Source organism: Onthophagus taurus, chromosome 7, assembly GCF_036711975.1.
Source record: "Onthophagus taurus isolate NC chromosome 7, IU_Otau_3.0, whole genome shotgun sequence".
Lineage (NCBI taxonomy): Eukaryota > Metazoa > Arthropoda > Insecta > Coleoptera > Scarabaeidae > Onthophagus > Onthophagus taurus.
In genome coordinates, this window is record NC_091972.1 from 2442054 (window position 1) to 2460438 (window position 18385).

Consider the following 18385-nt stretch of genomic DNA (forward strand, 5'->3'; position numbering starts at 1 on the left):
TGTTAAATAATAATTTTAAGAATTAAGTTTTAATTATTTCGGCTTTATTTTATTAAAGTTGTATTAAAATAAATACATAATAAATTAATTATTACATAATTAGTAATGAAAGAAATTGATTTTAAGTTGGTGAATTCTAAATATTTTTTGTAACCAGATCTAACTTCTCTCATAACTTGACAGTAAGTTCTTAAAGCTGTGTAGAGTTGAGTCATAAAACTTAATTAAATCAAAAAAACATGGTAAGTTCTTTACGAAATATTAAATATTATTTAAGGGAATCTTAATTTTAACCGTTTTTATCATTTTCCGTAGTCGAACGAGGTTGAGGAAACGATGAAAAGGATACAATCGCATAAAGGTGTTATTGGGACTGTAGTTGTCAATTCAGAAGGTAAATATTTGTAAAATATTGATCAAACTTAATTCAAGTTATTTAAAGGTATACCAATAAAGTCAACGTTGGATAACACAATGACTGTGCAGTACGCTGGTTTATTGAGTTCTTTAGTAGATAAAGCTAGAAGTGTGGTTAGGGATTTAGATGCAGCCAATGATTTAACATTTTTGAGAATTAGGTCCAAGAAACACGAGATTATGGTTGCCCCTGATAAGGAATTTATTTTGATTGTTATACAGAACCCTTCGGAGTAAAATAATTGGCATAGTTATTAAGAAATATTATTGTTAATTTATTTTTATATTTACTAAAAAAAGATAATTTGGTTTTATGCACACTTTTTCCTTATGTTATTGAAATAAAACTGCTTATTTGTATTTAATATCGATAATTAATTTCTTTTATTTATAATATATAGTATACAAAACTGTTTATAAGAATACATTAATACAAAATTTAAATATATAATTGAGTAAATTACATTTGATTATGTACACACAGCCGGATTATTTCAAAAGTTTTGTTAGAAAGTAGATTCATAGTCTTTGTTCGATATATTGGAGAATTAAATATTTATAAATTATAGAAATAAATAATTTTTTAGTCTTTCTTTTTTTGTAGAAAGACTTGATTTGTATAAAAATTGCACTAAATCATAAAATGAGAAGCTTGATAAAATTAACTAAAATGATTTGTACTTATCTAAATAATTAACTAAGCAAAAATCGCAACAACACAAAACACTTTATATTAATAGAGAAAAAAAATTCGATATCATTAAAAATCATCTTTTAACTAAATGTCTTTGAATATAACCAGTACTGGGATGACATATTTTATAATAAACAATCATAAATACGATGCCCACAAAAAAAGTAATAAAATTAAGACAAATTATAGGTAAATAATAGGGTGAGCTCCGTATCACTTCATCAGAGTACAACATCCAAATTATCATAGCTATGATATTTTCCACACACAAAATGGTATAAAAAAATACATACCTTACCAAGGTCCTGCCTTGACTTAATGAAATATGAGTAAAAATATACACCGTTCCAAAAACGGCAAAGAAAAAATATTCGAAGACTTTATTGTTGCCACAAATTGCAGGTTGATCTGAGGTGATTTTTAACCAAATTACCATGACAAACCAATGAACTGATAAAACCAAAACGGTGTAATAAGGAAAAATTGATGCTATTACACTTATACACATTATTCTTGAAACTATAAAAAAAATCAATGTAAATAATAATGTTAAAGCCTATTATCCCTACAAAAACTCAAGGTCCCTCACTTTAGCGGTCGATATCTTCGCAATCGCTCGATAAAAAAAATTGCGACAAAGTTTGTTGTAATCAGTGAACATTTCTACGTAACATATGTTAATTTTAAAAATTTCGGATCCACCGTTTTCTTTTTATCACGAGTTAAATGAAAAAAGTACCCGATATTTTACGCTACCGTCAATTTTGCGATTTTTTTCCTCGAAAATTATCGTACGAAAAAATTTTAATTTTGAACAGGTGGTAGCCTGATGTGTTCTTAATGAGTGGCATATTTTATTTTTTCGATATTCCATACCGTTTCGCGGAAAATCGCGGTTTAATACGACGCCGGTATGTCGAAAACCGCGGATTTGACCAAAATACGTAAAATAATGTCGAATTCCGTTATCAGTTTTTCAAAATTAGAATTCCCTAATTTTTTAAAAACGGTTAATGGAATTACAAATTAAAGAGAAGCAGAAATAAGCTCTGCGGGACAGATGAGACAGATCAATCGGAACAGATGGTGCATCCCAGACAGGACGTCGCGCCTTATTTCTTTATGTAGGTAAAATAAAGGCGCGACGTACTGTCTGGGACGCACCATCTGTTCCGATTGGACGGAACCCTTCCCTCCCCGCATAGCTTATTTCTGTTTCTCTTTAATTTGTAATACTACTTGTAATCGTATACAGTGGTTACGAAGATATCGATCTATAAATCCCTTGACTTTTTGCACGGATAGTAGTGAAATAATTTTTTGTGTTACCTGTAACAAGAAAGTGCCACATAAACTGCATTATTGTTCCTCCCCAACTTATATTATTCTTATTTATTAAAGCAACTCTTAATAATCTATGATACGAAGCCATGGACCAAGCCATACTTACAAAAGAACTTCCAATCGATAATAATTGATGGACAACTAAAACAATATTTCATGATATTTATCGCTAAAATACAGTGTCCACCAAAAAGTCAGGGAAAAATTCAGAAATCATCATTTGGTTTAAAACTCGACGATTTTTTTTTTAATCAATGTGAAGAAAGTGCGGAAAAGTGCAGAACATACGGAAAAATCACCCTTGCTTTTCTTAGGCTTTCGATGCATAACGACTGTGTGGCGAACATCTGGACGCCAGGGAACTTTGTAAACCGTTCAAAAAATCTCTCTCCGGTCATCTGGGCAGGACACCCTTTTGGTCCAGGCAAAGGGTTCCCGGGAAACTTTCACCGGAGATATTACTGGACGCTCTCCGTGGCAAACATCTGATCGCCAGAAAGCGTTCGAAACTATTCAGAAGAACTCTCTCCGTACATCTGGACAGCAGATCCTTTTGGTCCAGACAAGGACTCGAAGAGAGCTTTCACCGGGGATGTTACTGGACTCGGGGATAAAAGGAACCAGGATCGGCCCAGAGAGTTCAGTTCAGTTACCATCAGTTATTAGTTGTCAGTTACCATCAGTTATCAGTTAGCAGTTGCCATCGGCAGATCAGTCAGCAGTTACCCTTTTCGCGTCCGCACTTACATTATTGTTATTATTGATGTAAATAAAATTTTGTTGTTGAAGACATTGGTTTTCCTAAAACTTCCTCTCGCTACTATCACAGCATTAGCCCCGCAGACTGACTACCTGTCGTTAGACAGACTGTCTGTCAATAGATTCTGTTTTAATACTAAAACTAACACTAGAACTAGAAACATTCAAGATTAGCCGTCTTAAGAGACGCAAGGCTAAACCCGAATGTTTCTAGGTCTAGTGTTAGTTCTAGTTTTACACTATCACTAGAACTAACACAAGACCTAGAACTAGAATCGTTCTAGTGTTAGTTCTAGTTTTAAATGTATTTAGCGTTAGACTGTGATATATGTTAATTGAATTGATTCTAAAAGACGGCTAAACCCGAATGATTCTAGTTCTAGGTCCTGTGTTAGTTCTAGTGATAGTGCTAGTGTAAAACTAGAACTAACCCAAGAACAAGCAAGTATCGGGTTTAATCGTGCGTGTTCAGACACCTTCTGCTCCATGCCTAACCCGATATTTGAGAAATTCGCACTGGTTCAAACGACGTTAATTAACCTAACTCAAAGTGGTATTACTACACCAAATTCTGAAATAAATCAGTAAATTAGGTGGATTCGAATGTAACGTATAAAGAGGGGTAGGGCAACAGGTATAGATTTTAAGTTAATTTTAGTTTGTAGATGGTAAACGACATTTTAGTAGTTGTGCGTCGAAAACCTAAGAAACAACCGTATTTCATACGAACATATGCGTTTTAATCAAATGTGCTGCGAAAATATATACTCGGTGTCCAAATTTCGATGGGTTTGCAGGGTATCTCAATTATTATGAAAGATGTGAAACTTACAATGGCGCAAACCAAATCTTCATAGCCCTCTTCGTTTTTGATATACAGGGAGTGTTTAAAAATTTGCGATTTTCAGGCACCCCGTGTATCTCGGCTATCCGGAAACTTAGTAAAAACAGGTTCTAATAGATTTTTTTCACGTAGAATCCAATGGTGCACGTAGAATTTTTTTAGTCATCACAGTTTTTGAGTTATACATACAATTTAGTTCTTTTTAAATAGAACCATCTATATTTTATTATTTTATTGAACTAGAATTTTTTCAAGCTTTTCAATGATATATCTGAATGACTGCAACAAACTTCAAGGGGTGATTCTTTAGTGAATTTTAAGGGTACTTTGATATATGAACTATGGACGACTTTGGCTCCCCTAAGGAGCTACACCCCTTCAAAAATGGCGGAAAATTTTGGTTTAATTTTTTTTTCTCAAATACCATAAACGCTAGGAAAATGAAATTTGGGGAATATGTTTAACTCATAATAGGGCACGTTTTGACCCTATTTGTACTTTCAACCTACCCTTCTAAGCTACTAAACGTAACCACCCCTTTGCATTTTTACGAAAATTTTTGTTATGCAGATGATAAATACATTAGAAAAATTTTACATAGATAGATGAAAGTATTCTAAAACTTTTTTGTCTCTCTGAAATTTTTCCAAAATCGACTAATTTTTGAGAAAAAAAATAGTAAAGCAAACACTGCCGTTAAACAACGGGGTTGTCGATCAAAAGTTGGAATGAATTTTTAATGAAAAAATCTTAGTAGGCTTTGCAATCTTTGTCAGAAATATTTTTGACGTTTAAATGTCAGTTTTTCTTACTATTATTATTGTTTTTCAAATTAATTTTTGAATAAAGTTCTATCGCATTTACGCTCGTTCACTCGACGTTTCAAAATTTTAAATAAAACAATAATAAAGTAAGAAAACCACTGATATTTAAACGTCAAAAATATTTCTGACAAAGATTGCAAAGCCTACTAAGATTTTTTCATTAAAAATTCATTCCAACTTTCGATTAACAACCCTACAGCTTAACAGTTAGTGTTTGCTTAATTATTTTTTTTCTCAGAAATTATTAATTTTTAGAAGAACATCAGAGAGACAAAAAAGTTTTAGAATAGTTTTATCTATCTAACTGAAATTTTTCCAATGTATTTATCATCTTCATAAAAAAAATCTAGGCATAAATTGAACGGGTTTGGTTACGTTTAGTAGTTTAGAAGGGTAGATTTAAAGTACAAATAGGGTCAAAACGTGCCCTATTATGAGTTAAACATATTCCCCAAATTTCATTATCCTAGCCTTTATGGTTTTTGAGAAAAAAATATTAAATCAAAATTTTCCGCTATTTTTGGAGGGGTGTAGCTTCTTAGGGGAGCCGAAGTCACCCATGGTTCATAGATCAAATCAAAGTACACTTAAAATTCACTAAAGAATCACCCCTTGAAGTTTGTTGCAGTCATTCAGATACACCCTGTATAATACTCTATACTTACCTTTATAATTAACCTCAAAATTAAAAAAATACATTATTTTATAAGTAGGCTGTGATAAATTAAGTGATCGCGTTGCTAGGATACCAGAATAAACAGAAAATTTTGAAAATACTATAATATTTTTACAGTAATATTTTCCCTGTATATCAAAAACCAAGATGGCTATGAAAATTTGGTTTGCGCCATTGTAAGTTTCACAAAAAAGTAGCTCAGGTTCGCGAGAATCGCAACTTTCTATCTTTCATAATAACTGAGACATCCTGCAAACCCATCGAAATTTGGCCACCTGTACAGGGTGGTTCAAATTCGATGTCCGAATAGGCTAACTCGGAAACTATAAGAGTTAGAAAAAAAGTAGCTTACATGTCATGATCTCGTTTTTCGAGAAACTGCTAATGCCGAAAACCTCATAGCGCTATTGTCTTTTGTTTTTCCGCTAGAGGCTAAAATTGAAAATATCGTAAAACCAGCAAGCGCAATTATCTTGGTTATTATTATAGCTGGAGTATTATAACTAAGACATTATATGGACACTTTTTTACAGAGAATTTGATGACGTAGTCAAAAAAATTTTTTCGGTTTTAGATTTTGAGATATTATCACAATGTTCGTTTTTTTAAATGGAAACAACCACTGATTATTCGCTTATTAAATTCGTTATTTTTTTCTGATTACAAAAATATAGGGTTTGACAGGTCTATTTCTTATTGTTTTAGAATAAAGCTAAAAATTAACTTTTCTTTTAGTGTCTTCCAAAAAATTAAATTCACAGTTTCCTGTAAATTACGGTATTATAATTAAAAATTAAAAAAACATATCTCTGATATTTGAAACAAATATATTTGTTGAACTATTTAATTTATATATGTAATTATACAAAAGTTGGAATAGATTGCATTATTTCACATTTTTTATTAATATTTAATATTATTCTTAAATGACTTAATAAATTATTGATAGATGGCGCCATATGTTTTTTTTTAATTCAAATAAACATAGCAACATTTGCTTGTATTCAAAAATTTTCTGAAGTGTCACTTTAAAAATCCTGTTTTTTAAGATGGATTACGAAAAGTTTAACATGTTAGAATGTTACATATTAGAAAATAAAGTAAATTTTATATAAATTTTTACAGGAAACTGTAAATTTAATTTCGTCGACGACACTAGATTGAAATTTTATAAAAAAAAGTTTATTTTTAGTTTTATTCTAAAACAATAAGAAATAGACCTTTCGAACCCTATATTTTTGTAATTAGAAAAAAATAAAGAATTTAATAAGCGAATAATAGCAGTTTCTCAAAAAACGAGATCATGACATGGAAGCTACTTTTTTTCTAACTCTTATAGTTTCCGAGTTAGCCTATTCGGACATCGAATTTGAACCACCCTGTACAGTGTGTTAATTAATTATCGCACCTAACGTCATCATTGCAAGTATGCAACCAATATCACACTGAATATATCTGAATACGCAAATCGCGTATTGCAATACCAATGTTGTAATATTGGTTGCATACTTGCACTGTATATGGTTAGCACGGTCGATGACGTCACAAAAAGTGACGTCACGTCGAAACTTTAAAGTGATTTTTCGGTAAGATTTACACTTTTCCGCACTTTTTTTTAATTTGTAACAGCTTGAGTGATTTCTCATCGATTAAAAAAAATTGTAGAGTTTTAAGCGACATGATTCTTAAATTATACCAAAGTCAGTGTTATATTAAATCATAAACTAGTTTTTTAAGCTTCAAGGGTGATGATGACTTTGGCAAACACCATATTTTTTTAGACTTACTTGTAAAAGTATTGCCATCACCATGTTTATAAAAAATAATGGCTAGTTGAAGAATTTGTTGAGGAGCAGCTTCAAGATAACACTCTAAAACTCTTAATAAAGCCACATCAGAGTCCTCTTGAATCATCAGTTTATAATATTTCCTTTGGTTTTCGATATTTTTCTCTTTCTCAGCCTTTTTTGATTTAATGGCATATCGTAAGGCATCAAAATATCTAAGTACTGGCGCCAGTTGAAATAGAAGTATTATTAGGTAGCACAGCCTTCGTTTTGTAAATCGTTTTGTTAATGGTTTCATTTGAGTATCTTCTTTATTTTGGCAATACCTTAAAAATTATTAAATTAATTATACAAATGTGTCACTATTATTGCTGTTACTCATAAAATACAAAATCAGTTATTATATCAGCTATATAATGTATCTTTTCTTCTTGTATGTGTAGTGAAGCAGAAATAGACTGTATGATGACTCTCTCATTAATCATGTAATAAGATTTACCTCGCCAATTTGACGTAAGTAGAGAAATTTAACTTTTTCAATCTTCTAAACAGAGATTTATCAATATTTAAAGAAATTTGACTTTCTACAACGATTAAAGATCTTCCTTTTCGTCCAAGGTTTTCTTCCACCAATCGAGAATTTAGAAATAAGTTCGTTCTGTTAATAATTTTGTTGCAAATATTTGGTGAATTTCTTCAATCATGGTTTCATTCATCATTTGCATCATTCACAAAAAATGACAAAGTGGCTCATATCATCAAACCAAAGAAAAAATTAAGCCAACCCATGAGTTGCGTTTTATATAGTTTCGTTACGCGGATGACACCTTTATGATCAGGCAGCATGGAAAAGCACATCTCCAGAAGTTCCTAGAACCACCTAAACTTGCAACAACCCATGATCAAACTTACCATGGAAACGAAAGCTTCTCAACAATTACCTTTTTTGGATGTTTTGGGTTGGGTTGGGTTAGATTGAATGATAATGGCCAAGAAAAATTCGAGCTTACATCCGATATTTGAGCTTATGATGCAAATGGGTTAAGATTTCATCACTTATACAGAATTGTTGGTGATTCTGGTTGAAATGGGTAAAGATGTTAATGTATCATTTTAATTTAATAAAACCAATTCATACACCACTCACACACCACAAAATTACTTCCCTTTTAAACAACTCCCTTACCTTTCTCAAGGTACTTAATCTTATTGTATATTCTTTATCTCTGATTAGATCAAAATGTAAATATTATCTAACATAAAATCACATCACTGAATTTAATATAATATTATGTATAAATCCTAAAAGCTCTGATTATTATTAATAACTGATTTTATATATTATCCATAACATGCTTAAAAATAATTTATCTTACATTTTTATACTAAAAGCCGTATTAATAACAGCAGGAACCAATATAAATATGAGTGTTAAGACGTAATAATACTGATTGGGATTATCCACATAATATCTATAAGCGACATTTATGTCTAATCCTACATCAACCAAATGGGTGATTATGGAAAAGACAAAACCTGCTATATCCCATCTTGTAACTCTGTCCTTCGATGGTAAATAATCGGTGGTATCCTGCTGTATGGCACTATCACAAGCCCGTATCTGAAACGGTGTCATATCACGATAACGGAGATAAAACCTCAGGACCACATTTTTTTCTAATCGAATAAAGGTTATGATGACACAAATGGCATTTTGGTTATTATAAATAGAACTTCAGGTTTGCATCAGGTTGCTCTTTGGAATTTGGCTGAGTAATTCGAATGTGACGTATTCAATTTTCACAGCAATTATGAAAAACACCTTTATTTTTGTAAAATTTTCCTTTTAACCTTATTTTATAGTCCTTTTGACAACTTGATGCAACTTGTAGTTATATATCCATGGTATTTTAAGTAAATAAGAAAATAAAACACTTTTTCCTCGATATGTCTTCTTACAAGAATAAATTACCTTTTAAATAGATCTATTCCAAAAAAATAATTTTTAAAATTAAAAAAAGAAGTAAATTTTTTAGATATAATTGATGATCTATCTATTTATTATATCTATGAGTATCTGTCAACTTTGACAAGTATGTGTGCGTCCTAAAAGTAAATAGTCTTTTTAGCGGAATTCTTAAATAATTTGAATAGATATGGCAACTAGAAGCTTAACGGAAGTTTTTGTGTTAATGAGAAATAATGCAATTAGAAGTAGACACATTTATAATGATCAAGTAAGTTTTAGGTTATGTATGTATTTTTATTCAATTCATCATTTTTTAAGGACACCTCGGAGCGTATGCAACTAGTTTCGTTAAATGATACTGAAGAAGGAGCAGGTGGTGATTATTTAGATAACTCAATGCCCCCAGAATGGATAGATCAACTAGAAGAATCACAATTTACTATATCCAAGTTAAAAACAAAAATCCAAGATATAAAACTGCTTCATTCCAGGCATTTCAATAGACCAACATTTGATGATAACACAGAGGATGAAAAACTAATTGAAAATTGTAGTGCTGAAATTCAGGGAATGTTCAATGTGGTTTATAGAAATGTTCAATACATTAAGGGTCATTCGAGTGATGGAAATATGAAACAAAGACAATTAACATTAAGTGTTGTCAGAGCTTTAGCTAATATCCTACAAGATTTATCAACACAATTCAGAAGTACACAAAATAATTATTTAAGACAGATTCAGTCGAGAGAAGAGAGATCGAAAATATTTTTTGATAATCCAGCTTTAGAAGAAGACAGTATGATGTTGGGTCAAGAAGAAGATATTGATGAGTATTTTTTGAATTCCAGACAAAGTCAACAACTGTTACAACTTGAAGAAGAAAACACTAGAATGATACAACAAAGGGAACACAAAGTTAATGCTATTGTTAAATCTATTTTGGATTTGAATTCGATTTTTAAAGATTTATCACAAATGGTAGCTGATCAAGGAACAATTTTAGATAGAATAGATTATAACGTTGAACAAACCCAAACACAAGTTTATGAGGGTTTTAAACAACTTCAAAAAGCTGATGCTTATCAAAGGAAAAATCGAAAAATGTGTACTATTATCATTTTAGCAACTGCTGTTATTGTTTTAGTGGTTCTATTAATTTTAGTTAAAACCTAGTCTGGTAGAAATATTTTATTTGTTCTTATAAATATTCATTATTAACTTTACTGAATTTATATAGGATCAAAACTGACTTTTTAATTCTGTGATTTAATTATTCCTTAATCTATTAATTTGTTTTTGTCATTATTATTTATTAATTTAAGTTTTAAAACTATCATTTACTTATATTTTAAAAAAGGTATCATGTAAGTTATAATGTACATCATAAAAAAATTAAATAAATCATTGTAAATAAAAGGAAACTAAAAATATGTACCTATGCTTATTTAAAATTTTCTTTTTTTACAATATGAATTAATTTTGGACGTCACATTATTATTACGAACGCTTTCATTGCTGGTGTTTATTTTACTAGAACTAACAGTAGATCTAGAACTAGAAACATTGGAGTTTAGCTCTCTTAAGAGACACAAGGCTAAACCCAAATGAATTAAGCTGTCCAATAAAACACAAGAGAGCACAATTCAATGTGCCTTGGTGGAATAAGGACCTTGAGCAACAGCGAGTCATGGTTAGAAGGCTATATAATAAAGTCAGGCATTTCAAACTCGAGCAAACATGGGACCTCTGTAGGAAAGCCCTAACAGAGTGTGATTTAGCGAGAAAAACCTGGAGTAGCTTCTATGAAGGGATAGACAATACGCCAACAGTTGCTCGCCTGCATAAGATCTTGGCGAAAGACCATAAGACTGATCTAGGCCACCTATGCAAACAAGACGGAAAACACAATGAGGATGCTAAGGAGCTCTTACTGAGCATGCACTTCCCTTCCTCAAAAGTCTGCCCCCATGCAGATGCCGACCTTGAAATAATGGATATAGCAGCATAGCTGGGAATATCTTTACACCCAACAGAGTAAGGTGGACTATTTCTAATTTTAAGGCCCGAAAATCGCCTGGAGGGGATGGAATTTCGCCTATCTTTCTGCATATATACTAAGCTACAGCTTTAGCTATATGTATACTTACACTATGGAGGAAAGTAAAGGTGGCCTTCATACCTAAAGCTGGTAGGCGTTTAAACGCCGATCCCAAGATATACAGACCAATTAGCCTAACTTCATTTCTCGTCAAAGGGATGGAAAAGATAATTGATCAATACTTTAGGAATGGAGTGCTTGTCACTAATCCACTTCATCCTAGTCAACATGCTTACCAGAAAGCAAAATCAACAATTACTGCTCTCCATGCTTTGACTAGCACTTTAGAGGTTACAATTGCAACCAAAGAGATAGCCGTATGTGCTTTCATAGACATAGAGGGTGCTTTTGATAACACCACCTACAAATCCATAGAGAATAATCAAATGGTGTATAGCCATGTGGAAAAGTCGGCAGATTACAGCCAGTCTGGGAGGCAAGTCGTTGGCTATTAAGGCGCTAAGAGATTGTTCTCAAGGGGGAGTGTTCTCACCTCTCCTATGGTGCCTGGTAGTTGATGACTTGATGAACACCTTAACAAAATTATTACCTGGTAATCATAATCCGAGGTAAATACGACACAATCATCACTCAACTAATGCAGAAAGCCCTAGTACTTACCAGCACGTGGTGCAGAAGCAATGGACTCAGCATCAATCCAAACGAAATCGAAATAGTCACTTTCACTTGCAGAAGGAAGCTACAATTGAGAGCACCCTCCATTGAAAGCAGAACTATTAATCTCAAAATAGAACTTAAATACCTAGTGGTAATACTAGACTGTAAATTAAACTGGAACTCCCACATGGACAAGGCGAGGAAAAAGGCCGTTATGGTTAATCAGATCTGTCGCAGGCTCCTCGGAAGGAACTGGGGTCTCAAACCACGAATGGCTCATTGGGCCTACGTAGCAATATTCAGACCGAATGGTCTGAATATAACGGGTGCAATGAGATCTTGTCCGACGGCTGCTTTTGAAGCCCTACTCGGTCTCACACCACTTCATTTATATATACAAAAGGAGGCAGCTTTAAGTGTCTTATTACTAAAAACATGTTCTTCGCTCAAGCTGATGCAGGGTAACCACAGAGGACATCTCGAAATCCTCAAGGACCCATGTCTAAATCACTTGATTCAAATTGAAACGAACCTTATACCGACAGAATACAACTTCGACCAGCCGTATAAGGTCATATTTAGAAGCAGGGAAAAGGAGTCCTTGTCTGGTACTCGGATGCTTCAAAGACAGTTGGATCCTGAGTAGCCATGGGTATTAGTGGACCAAATAGCCGCATTAAAATGCCCCTCAGCTCGGACAAAACCATTTTTCTAGCCTCAGCTAGGTTGTGGTTTTTTTGTTGTTTTTTTATAAACATTGAGGTTGAGGTTCAATGTTTCTAAATTGATGCGAAAGATTTCAAGGTGTGATTTTTCAGCAAATTTAAGGGGAGTCTTTCATATAACCAAAACCACTTCCCCGCCGAGATAGAGCCCTCTAAAGTTAGGGGAAAAAATTGTTTTTATTTATTAAATCCACTATAGAGGAATTAAATTAGAGCTAATAAAATGACTCCTTTTGACGATTTTTGTAACCTTAAAATGTTATTACAAGAGGCTGAAAAAATCAACCCTTACAAATACTTTGCATCAGAACTTTTTAATACGTCCACATTTTTCTATTTAAAAACTTGATGTAAATAGAGGGATTCAATACGCAACTTTTTGTCGCTTGTCATTTTATCCTAAAATTATTAGTTTGACCACAAGAAAATAAAATAATACACAGGCTCAAGTGAATTAATTCAGAGATTATTTATTATTAGTCAAAAAAATGAAGTTATGTAAAATTAATCTCAGCATTATTTTATTTTTTGTAATCAAAATAACAGTTTATTAGTTGTAAAATGTCGAGAGATAAGAAAGTTGCAGATTTTTTCTCTCAGCTTTAGAGGGCTATAACTTGGAGAAGAAAATTTTTTCAACAAAAAGTTATATGAATGACATCGCTCAAAAATCATCCTTTGAAATCTTTCGCATCAATTTAGAAACAGCCTGTATATAATATAACTTCTGCATCACATTTTCACAGATAGAAGGGCCGCCCTAAATGCAATTCAGGCCTACGACTGTGACTCCGCACTGATCAGAGAGTGTACCAGCAAGCTGAGAGAACTCGCTAGGGGCAATGATGTTACTCTATAGTTGGTTCCAGGTTACAGAGACATTGAGGGTAATGAAAAGGCGGACAAGCTGTCCAAAAAGGCAGCGGAAACGCCCTTCATTGAACCCCAAGTCAGTTGTGGACTACAAAAAAAGCCCCCTAAAACAAGTAATCAACAGTTGGGAGGGCTCAAAGGTAGCCTTGCTACGCTGGAACGAACTTCTTCGAAAATACCATCTTTTCCACATTGGACAAGCTGAGGATCAAACATGTCGACTTTGCAATGACATGTCAGAAACGGCTGAACCTCGGGCCTAATAGCATCCTCCCATTTCTTTGTAAGGTCTTTGAGAGGGTGATCCAGAATCAACAATCACAATTTGCCAATCTAGTATATAATATCCTTGCACCTACTCAGTTTGGATTTAGGGAGGGACATAGTTGTACGACGGCGATGTTGGCTGTTACGGACGACATTATGTAGGCTACAGGTAGGGGCGATATTACAATAATGACACTGTTGGATTATAGTAAGGCGTTTGATACGGTTAACCACATAACGTTGTTAAAAATTTTAAAATACTTTGGTCTGAGTAAGTATGGACGGCAACTCCTTTGTAGTTACCGAAATGATCGTTGCTAAGTTGTTCAAATTGATAATTTGTTGTCTGCTCCTAGACTGGTAGAGCATGGTGTCCCATAGGGTTTAATAATTGCGCCACTCTTGTATACCTTATACACTTCATTTATTTTTAAAGGCATTAACCTGTGTATACAAATCATATAATGAGTTGCCTATTGAGCTTAGGATTGCAAAGTTTGACTCTAGAGTCAAACTTTGATTATCAATCAGGGACGATATTTGAATGTGTTGGGCGACGCTTTCAGTTGGTAGCACTGGTTGGCTGTTTGGCGGTCTGGCTTTTTTGATTTTTTGTTTGTAGTTTTGCACAGTAAACGATTATTTATTTATATACTATGTAATTGCGTTTCCAGAGGCAACAAAGATACAAAATTTTCGGTAAAGCTTTTTTGACACCTACCGACATAACGGAACAAGATCTTGGAGCAATACTAAGGTTCATTAAGAACCTACATTTGCCCTAAACTTTTGAAGGACTAAAGTTACAATAGATCTTATAGGTCGCGGTGAGGAGAGGGGCCGCTCCCCTCAGTCTGGCAACAATAATAATAATAAAACTATAATTAATATAATAAAACCCGAAATTGTTAGTTGTTTTTTATGGGATAAAAATGTGGATGATAAAACTGGGTAGCTTAACTAATATTGTTGGAATAAACAACATGAACCAGTTGCATAAAAAATAATTATAATTAATTTCTTTATTTTTATTGAAAAAAAAAATCTGTATAAATCGCACCCACCATACCAAAGAATAAACACTTCAAAATCATTCTTCTTGAAACATTGTCACATTAATAAACATATACTGAACTAATTGAACACAGTGGTGCTGAGCAAAAAAAAATAATACAACCCAAAAAAACAAAATTAATTAAAAAGAATCGTTAAAATCGTCGTTTATAAATAAAAAAAAAATTACAATCCTAATTATTTGATTTAAACCTCTTTATAAGTATCATCCACATGTTTCTTGTACTGCGCCTGTTTTTTCCATAATTCTGCTGCGGTCGAATTAAGTGGACTACTAATGTTGGGTTCACCAAGAAGAGCTTGTATTGATAACAATATTGTCCTTACATCGTACAATGCCGACCATTTATCCTTGAGAATGTCCAAACAAATGTTACCGCTGTTGTCTACATTGGGATGAAAGCAAGGTGTGATAAATTTTACTAAAGGGGCTGAATATGGATAGGCTTGTGGAAATTGTAAACTGAGTTTGTATTTTTGATTGTCATAAACCGTGTCTTTAGGGCCCATTATAGTTCCAATCCATTTAAATAAATTATCGCCTTCAGGAAAAGCTGAAACGCTTTTGTCTTGAGACATCATTAAAGTCATCAATTCTTTATGTAATCTAACAAAAAAAAAATAAAATGAGAAAGAAGTAAAGTTTTATTTTTAAAAACTAAACACGTGTATATTTCGTGGAAACTTCTAAAATATGTGGTTTTTTATAACCGAATTTTAGATTTATAGGTTATGTTCAAAAAGAAATTTTACCTTTTCGTGACTGCGTGGTTATCTGTAGTAAATCTATTACTCTCGTCGCTTTGTTTAACACTGCTGGGTTGTTGTTCATAAGAAGGATTAACATTTTGGGCCATAATTTAAGTAATATTCACTAAAACACAATCCTGATCAAACGCCACTGTCCAAAACGACAGATAAAAATTTATTTTTCAAATTAACCAATCAAATCACAGACAGTTAGTTTCTAATTAATGGCGCTGATGGCTCAAATTTCAAATTTAAAAATTATTTTTAAACAATAAATTATTTCAAAACTATTTCTAAATAAAATTATTTTAAAACAGTTAAAAATAAACCAATTTATTTATTAATTTAATAAATTTATTCTCCACTTCCTAATAATTGACAGCTAATTCGATATTGATGGCGCTGACATCGTTAAATTTCAAATAAAAATCATTTATAATTAATAATTTAAAATGTTTTGGTAAAAACAAATTAATTTAAAAACTTTTATTCAACACGTACAACGTTATAATGTATAAATCATAAATTAAACCAATAAAAAAAATAACTGTTAAAATCAGATGTTAACCCCTCTTTTTGACATAAAGTATTTTGCAAAAATCAGCTTTAAAATGCAAAGACAACAAAGATTAACTAAAGAATTAGCGAAATTATCTCGACAACCAACTCCGGGAATTTCAGTGAGTGCCAAAGATGATAAATTAAATACTTTGGAAGCGAGTATCTTAGGTCCAGAAAATACACCATACGAAGACGGTGTTTTTCACTTAGATCTTTTAATTCCTGACGATTACCCGTTTAATCCTCCTTCAATCAAGTTTATTACTAAAGTTTATCATCCTAATATTGATGACAATGGACGAATATGTTTGGATTTACTAAAAATGCCTCCAACAGGAAGTTGGAAACCTACGATTGGAATTGAAGGATTGCTTATAGCAATTAGGATGTTATTGGGAAATCCGAACCCTAAAGATCCTTTAATGGCTGATATCGCTGAAGAATTTTTAACAAATAAAAAGGAATTTGAAAAGAAAGCAAAAGAATATTGTAAAAAGTATGCTTAAGAGTTATAATAAAGTATTTTTGTAATAATTAGTTTAGTTTTTATTTATTCATTTAGTTAGAATCTCTAAAATCTATATTAATAAATAATTATTTACAAACACAACATCTATTCGTTTAAAAAAACATTCATTATTATTTATTGCCTTCGTTTTCAATGTTCACATTGGTTTCACTATTATTTTTATTTTCTTCACTTTTACATAGAGTTTCCTTTTGTTCATAATCTTCATCTTCTTTACATTCCTCAGCTAAACTACTTCGAAGTGCTTCAGCGAAAGCATCAGGATATTGTGTGGATAATTTGCTTTTAATAGCTCTAATTTTTCTAAAAATATAATCTAAATCTTTTTTCATTTCATGAAGAGTTTGACTGTGCTTTTTAAATTCAGGACCAACAGTTTTTAACCGATTAGCACTCAATGCATTACAATTTGTAAGCATTTCATTAGTTTTCTCAAACCTTTGTAACCTAAAAAAATTATATACATTAATATTAGCTTTAAGAAGCTTTATTATGGAATGAAAAGGTATAATTTAGGATTTTTACATTTGCTTTTGGGCCCTAATCATAGTTTCAACGTCTTGTTGATCTACAATACCAGCTAATCCTTGTATAAATACTTCGGGGGCTGTGTAATTTTGAAAACACTCTATGCTAAAATCACTTTCCGTTTCTGGAGTTTCTTTCGATTCTTCCATTTTAATTACAAGGTGTCTTTTTTAATTATAATGATGTGTTTGGTTAATATTGAGATAAATTGTTGGATATATCTGCAATAAGTTTTGTCAAAAGGTTATGGTTAGATATTTTGGTTGCCTATATTCAAGGAAATGTGATTAAAGTAAGAAATAAATTAATTTTTAGGCAACTTATTTAACATAAATTTGTTATGCCATCTTTAATTAAACAGGTAAGTTAAAAGATTGCTGTTCAAATTTTAAATAAGATCTGTAAGATTTATTTTTAAGTATAAAATATGGTAAATGTTGAAAATGTTTCTTAATGATAAAATAAGTAGTAAATTATTAGGAGGAAAGTTTCTAAAATTTTATGGACCAAATAGACTGATGTTTTTTCATCAACTTTTTGCTCCGAAACGAGTAAACAAAACAGCTTAAAGCAAGGTGTTGCCCTGATATCGATCCGACTTTCGGTAATTATTCGACGGTAATGTGTTTTTAATATATTTTGTGTGCAGATCGCGGTCGCAGATGTTCCACACGTGCCACCATTGTCGGCCCTGCTAAATTTACCTAATGTCCTTGTTGAAAGAAAACTCTCCTAAACCTCCTTTTGCAAATCTTAATCTTTTTTTTTCCAAAAAGAAATTCTTCGTATCCCTAAAAACAAATTATAAACAATTCCTCGGGCACGTTGAGACTGACAAAACTGATTTACATCGAAATGGGAAATTTCAAATTACGCATTTCTTGTGCCAACACGTGGTATGGACCAGAGAAAAGTTTAATTCTCCTGGCAATGTTTTGAGGCGCGTTCTCGAAGGTTTCCGGTGAACTATTTAAGACTGTTAACTTGTTAGCAAAGTTTAATTAATTTTTCTCGTTTTGGCCTCCCTTGTAGTCAGTCTCCAGTCTCC

General features: G+C 32.2%; 6 protein-coding genes across 6 annotated transcripts; 3 read left to right on the forward strand and 3 right to left on the reverse strand.

Moving 5' to 3' along the window:
• The first annotated feature begins 133 nt into the window (after positions 1–133).
• Positions 134–791, forward strand: LOC111424463 (dynein light chain roadblock). The gene is made up of 3 exons (XM_023057998.2): positions 134–242; positions 316–394; positions 443–791. Exons 1-3 carry the CDS (start codon positions 240–242, stop codon positions 652–654), a joined length of 294 nt encoding a protein of 97 aa, XP_022913766.1. The 5' UTR covers positions 134–239; the 3' UTR covers positions 655–791.
• Positions 774–9260, reverse strand: LOC111424459 (XK-related protein 6-like). Its single transcript, XM_023057993.2, has 4 exons — positions 8722–9260; positions 7346–7671; positions 2441–2596; positions 774–1630 (listed from the first exon to the last, which is right to left on the reverse strand). Exons 1-4 carry the CDS (start codon positions 8979–8981, stop codon positions 1185–1187), a joined length of 1188 nt encoding a protein of 395 aa, XP_022913761.2. The 5' UTR covers positions 8982–9260; the 3' UTR covers positions 774–1184.
• Positions 9261–9404: 144 nt separating this feature from the next.
• On the forward strand, positions 9405–10744 carry LOC111424461 (syntaxin 16). Its single transcript, XM_071197927.1, has 2 exons — positions 9405–9582; positions 9633–10744. Exons 1-2 carry the CDS (start codon positions 9502–9504, stop codon positions 10485–10487), a joined length of 936 nt encoding a protein of 311 aa, XP_071054028.1. The 5' UTR covers positions 9405–9501; the 3' UTR covers positions 10488–10744.
• A 4346-nt stretch (positions 10745–15090) lies between these two features.
• Positions 15091–15889, reverse strand: LOC111421483 (ubiquitin conjugating enzyme vih). Its single transcript, XM_023054647.2, has 2 exons — positions 15723–15889; positions 15091–15576 (listed from the first exon to the last, which is right to left on the reverse strand). The coding sequence occupies exons 1-2, from the start codon at positions 15824–15826 to the stop codon at positions 15156–15158; spliced, it is 525 nt and encodes a 174-aa protein (XP_022910415.1). The 5' UTR covers positions 15827–15889; the 3' UTR covers positions 15091–15155.
• A 268-nt stretch (positions 15890–16157) lies between these two features.
• On the forward strand, positions 16158–16814 carry LOC111424449 (ubiquitin-conjugating enzyme E2 T-like). The gene has a single exon (XM_023057981.2). It carries the CDS (start codon positions 16280–16282, stop codon positions 16784–16786), a length of 507 nt encoding a protein of 168 aa, XP_022913749.2. The 5' UTR covers positions 16158–16279; the 3' UTR covers positions 16787–16814.
• On the reverse strand, positions 16815–17592 carry LOC111424454 (kxDL motif-containing protein CG10681). The gene is made up of 2 exons (XM_023057988.2): positions 17335–17592; positions 16815–17256 (listed from the first exon to the last, which is right to left on the reverse strand). The coding sequence occupies exons 1-2, from the start codon at positions 17484–17486 to the stop codon at positions 16920–16922; spliced, it is 489 nt and encodes a 162-aa protein (XP_022913756.1). The 5' UTR covers positions 17487–17592; the 3' UTR covers positions 16815–16919.
• Positions 17593–18385: the final 793 nt, after the last annotated feature.

What these genes read in the sequence shown, in the direction of transcription:
- LOC111421483 (XM_023054647.2), bottom strand. Translation starts at nt 15,826, where the DNA reads ATGGCCCAAAATGTTAATCCTTCTTATGAACAACAACCCAGCAGTGTT. An exon ending in AACCACGCAGTCACGAAAAG is followed by an intron (nt 15,577 to 15,722) that starts GTAAAATTTCTT and finishes TTTTTTTGTTAG; the next exon opens with ATTACATAAAGAATTGATGA.
- LOC111424449 (XM_023057981.2), top strand. Translation starts at nt 16,280, where the DNA reads ATGTTAACCCCTCTTTTTGACATAAAGTATTTTGCAAAAATCAGCTTT.
- LOC111424454 (XM_023057988.2), bottom strand. Translation starts at nt 17,486, where the DNA reads ATGGAAGAATCGAAAGAAACTCCAGAAACGGAAAGTGATTTTAGCATA. An exon ending in ATTAGGGCCCAAAAGCAAAT is followed by an intron (nt 17,257 to 17,334) that starts GTAAAAATCCTA and finishes TAATTTTTTTAG; the next exon opens with GTTACAAAGGTTTGAGAAAA.
- LOC111424461 (XM_071197927.1), top strand. Translation starts at nt 9,502, where the DNA reads ATGGCAACTAGAAGCTTAACGGAAGTTTTTGTGTTAATGAGAAATAAT. An exon ending in GACACATTTATAATGATCAA is followed by an intron (nt 9,583 to 9,632) that starts GTAAGTTTTAGG and finishes TCATTTTTTAAG; the next exon opens with GACACCTCGGAGCGTATGCA.
- LOC111424459 (XM_023057993.2), bottom strand. Translation starts at nt 8,981, where the DNA reads ATGACACCGTTTCAGATACGGGCTTGTGATAGTGCCATACAGCAGGAT. An exon ending in TGATGGCAATACTTTTACAA is followed by an intron (nt 2,597 to 7,345) that starts GTAAGTCTAAAA and finishes ATATTGTTTTAG; the next exon opens with TTGTCCATCAATTATTATCG. An exon ending in GTGGCACTTTCTTGTTACAG is followed by an intron (nt 1,631 to 2,440) that starts GTAACACAAAAA and finishes TTTTTTTTATAG; the next exon opens with TTTCAAGAATAATGTGTATA.
- LOC111424463 (XM_023057998.2), top strand. An exon ending in TGTAGTTGTCAATTCAGAAG is followed by an intron (nt 395 to 442) that starts GTAAATATTTGT and finishes AGTTATTTAAAG; the next exon opens with GTATACCAATAAAGTCAACG.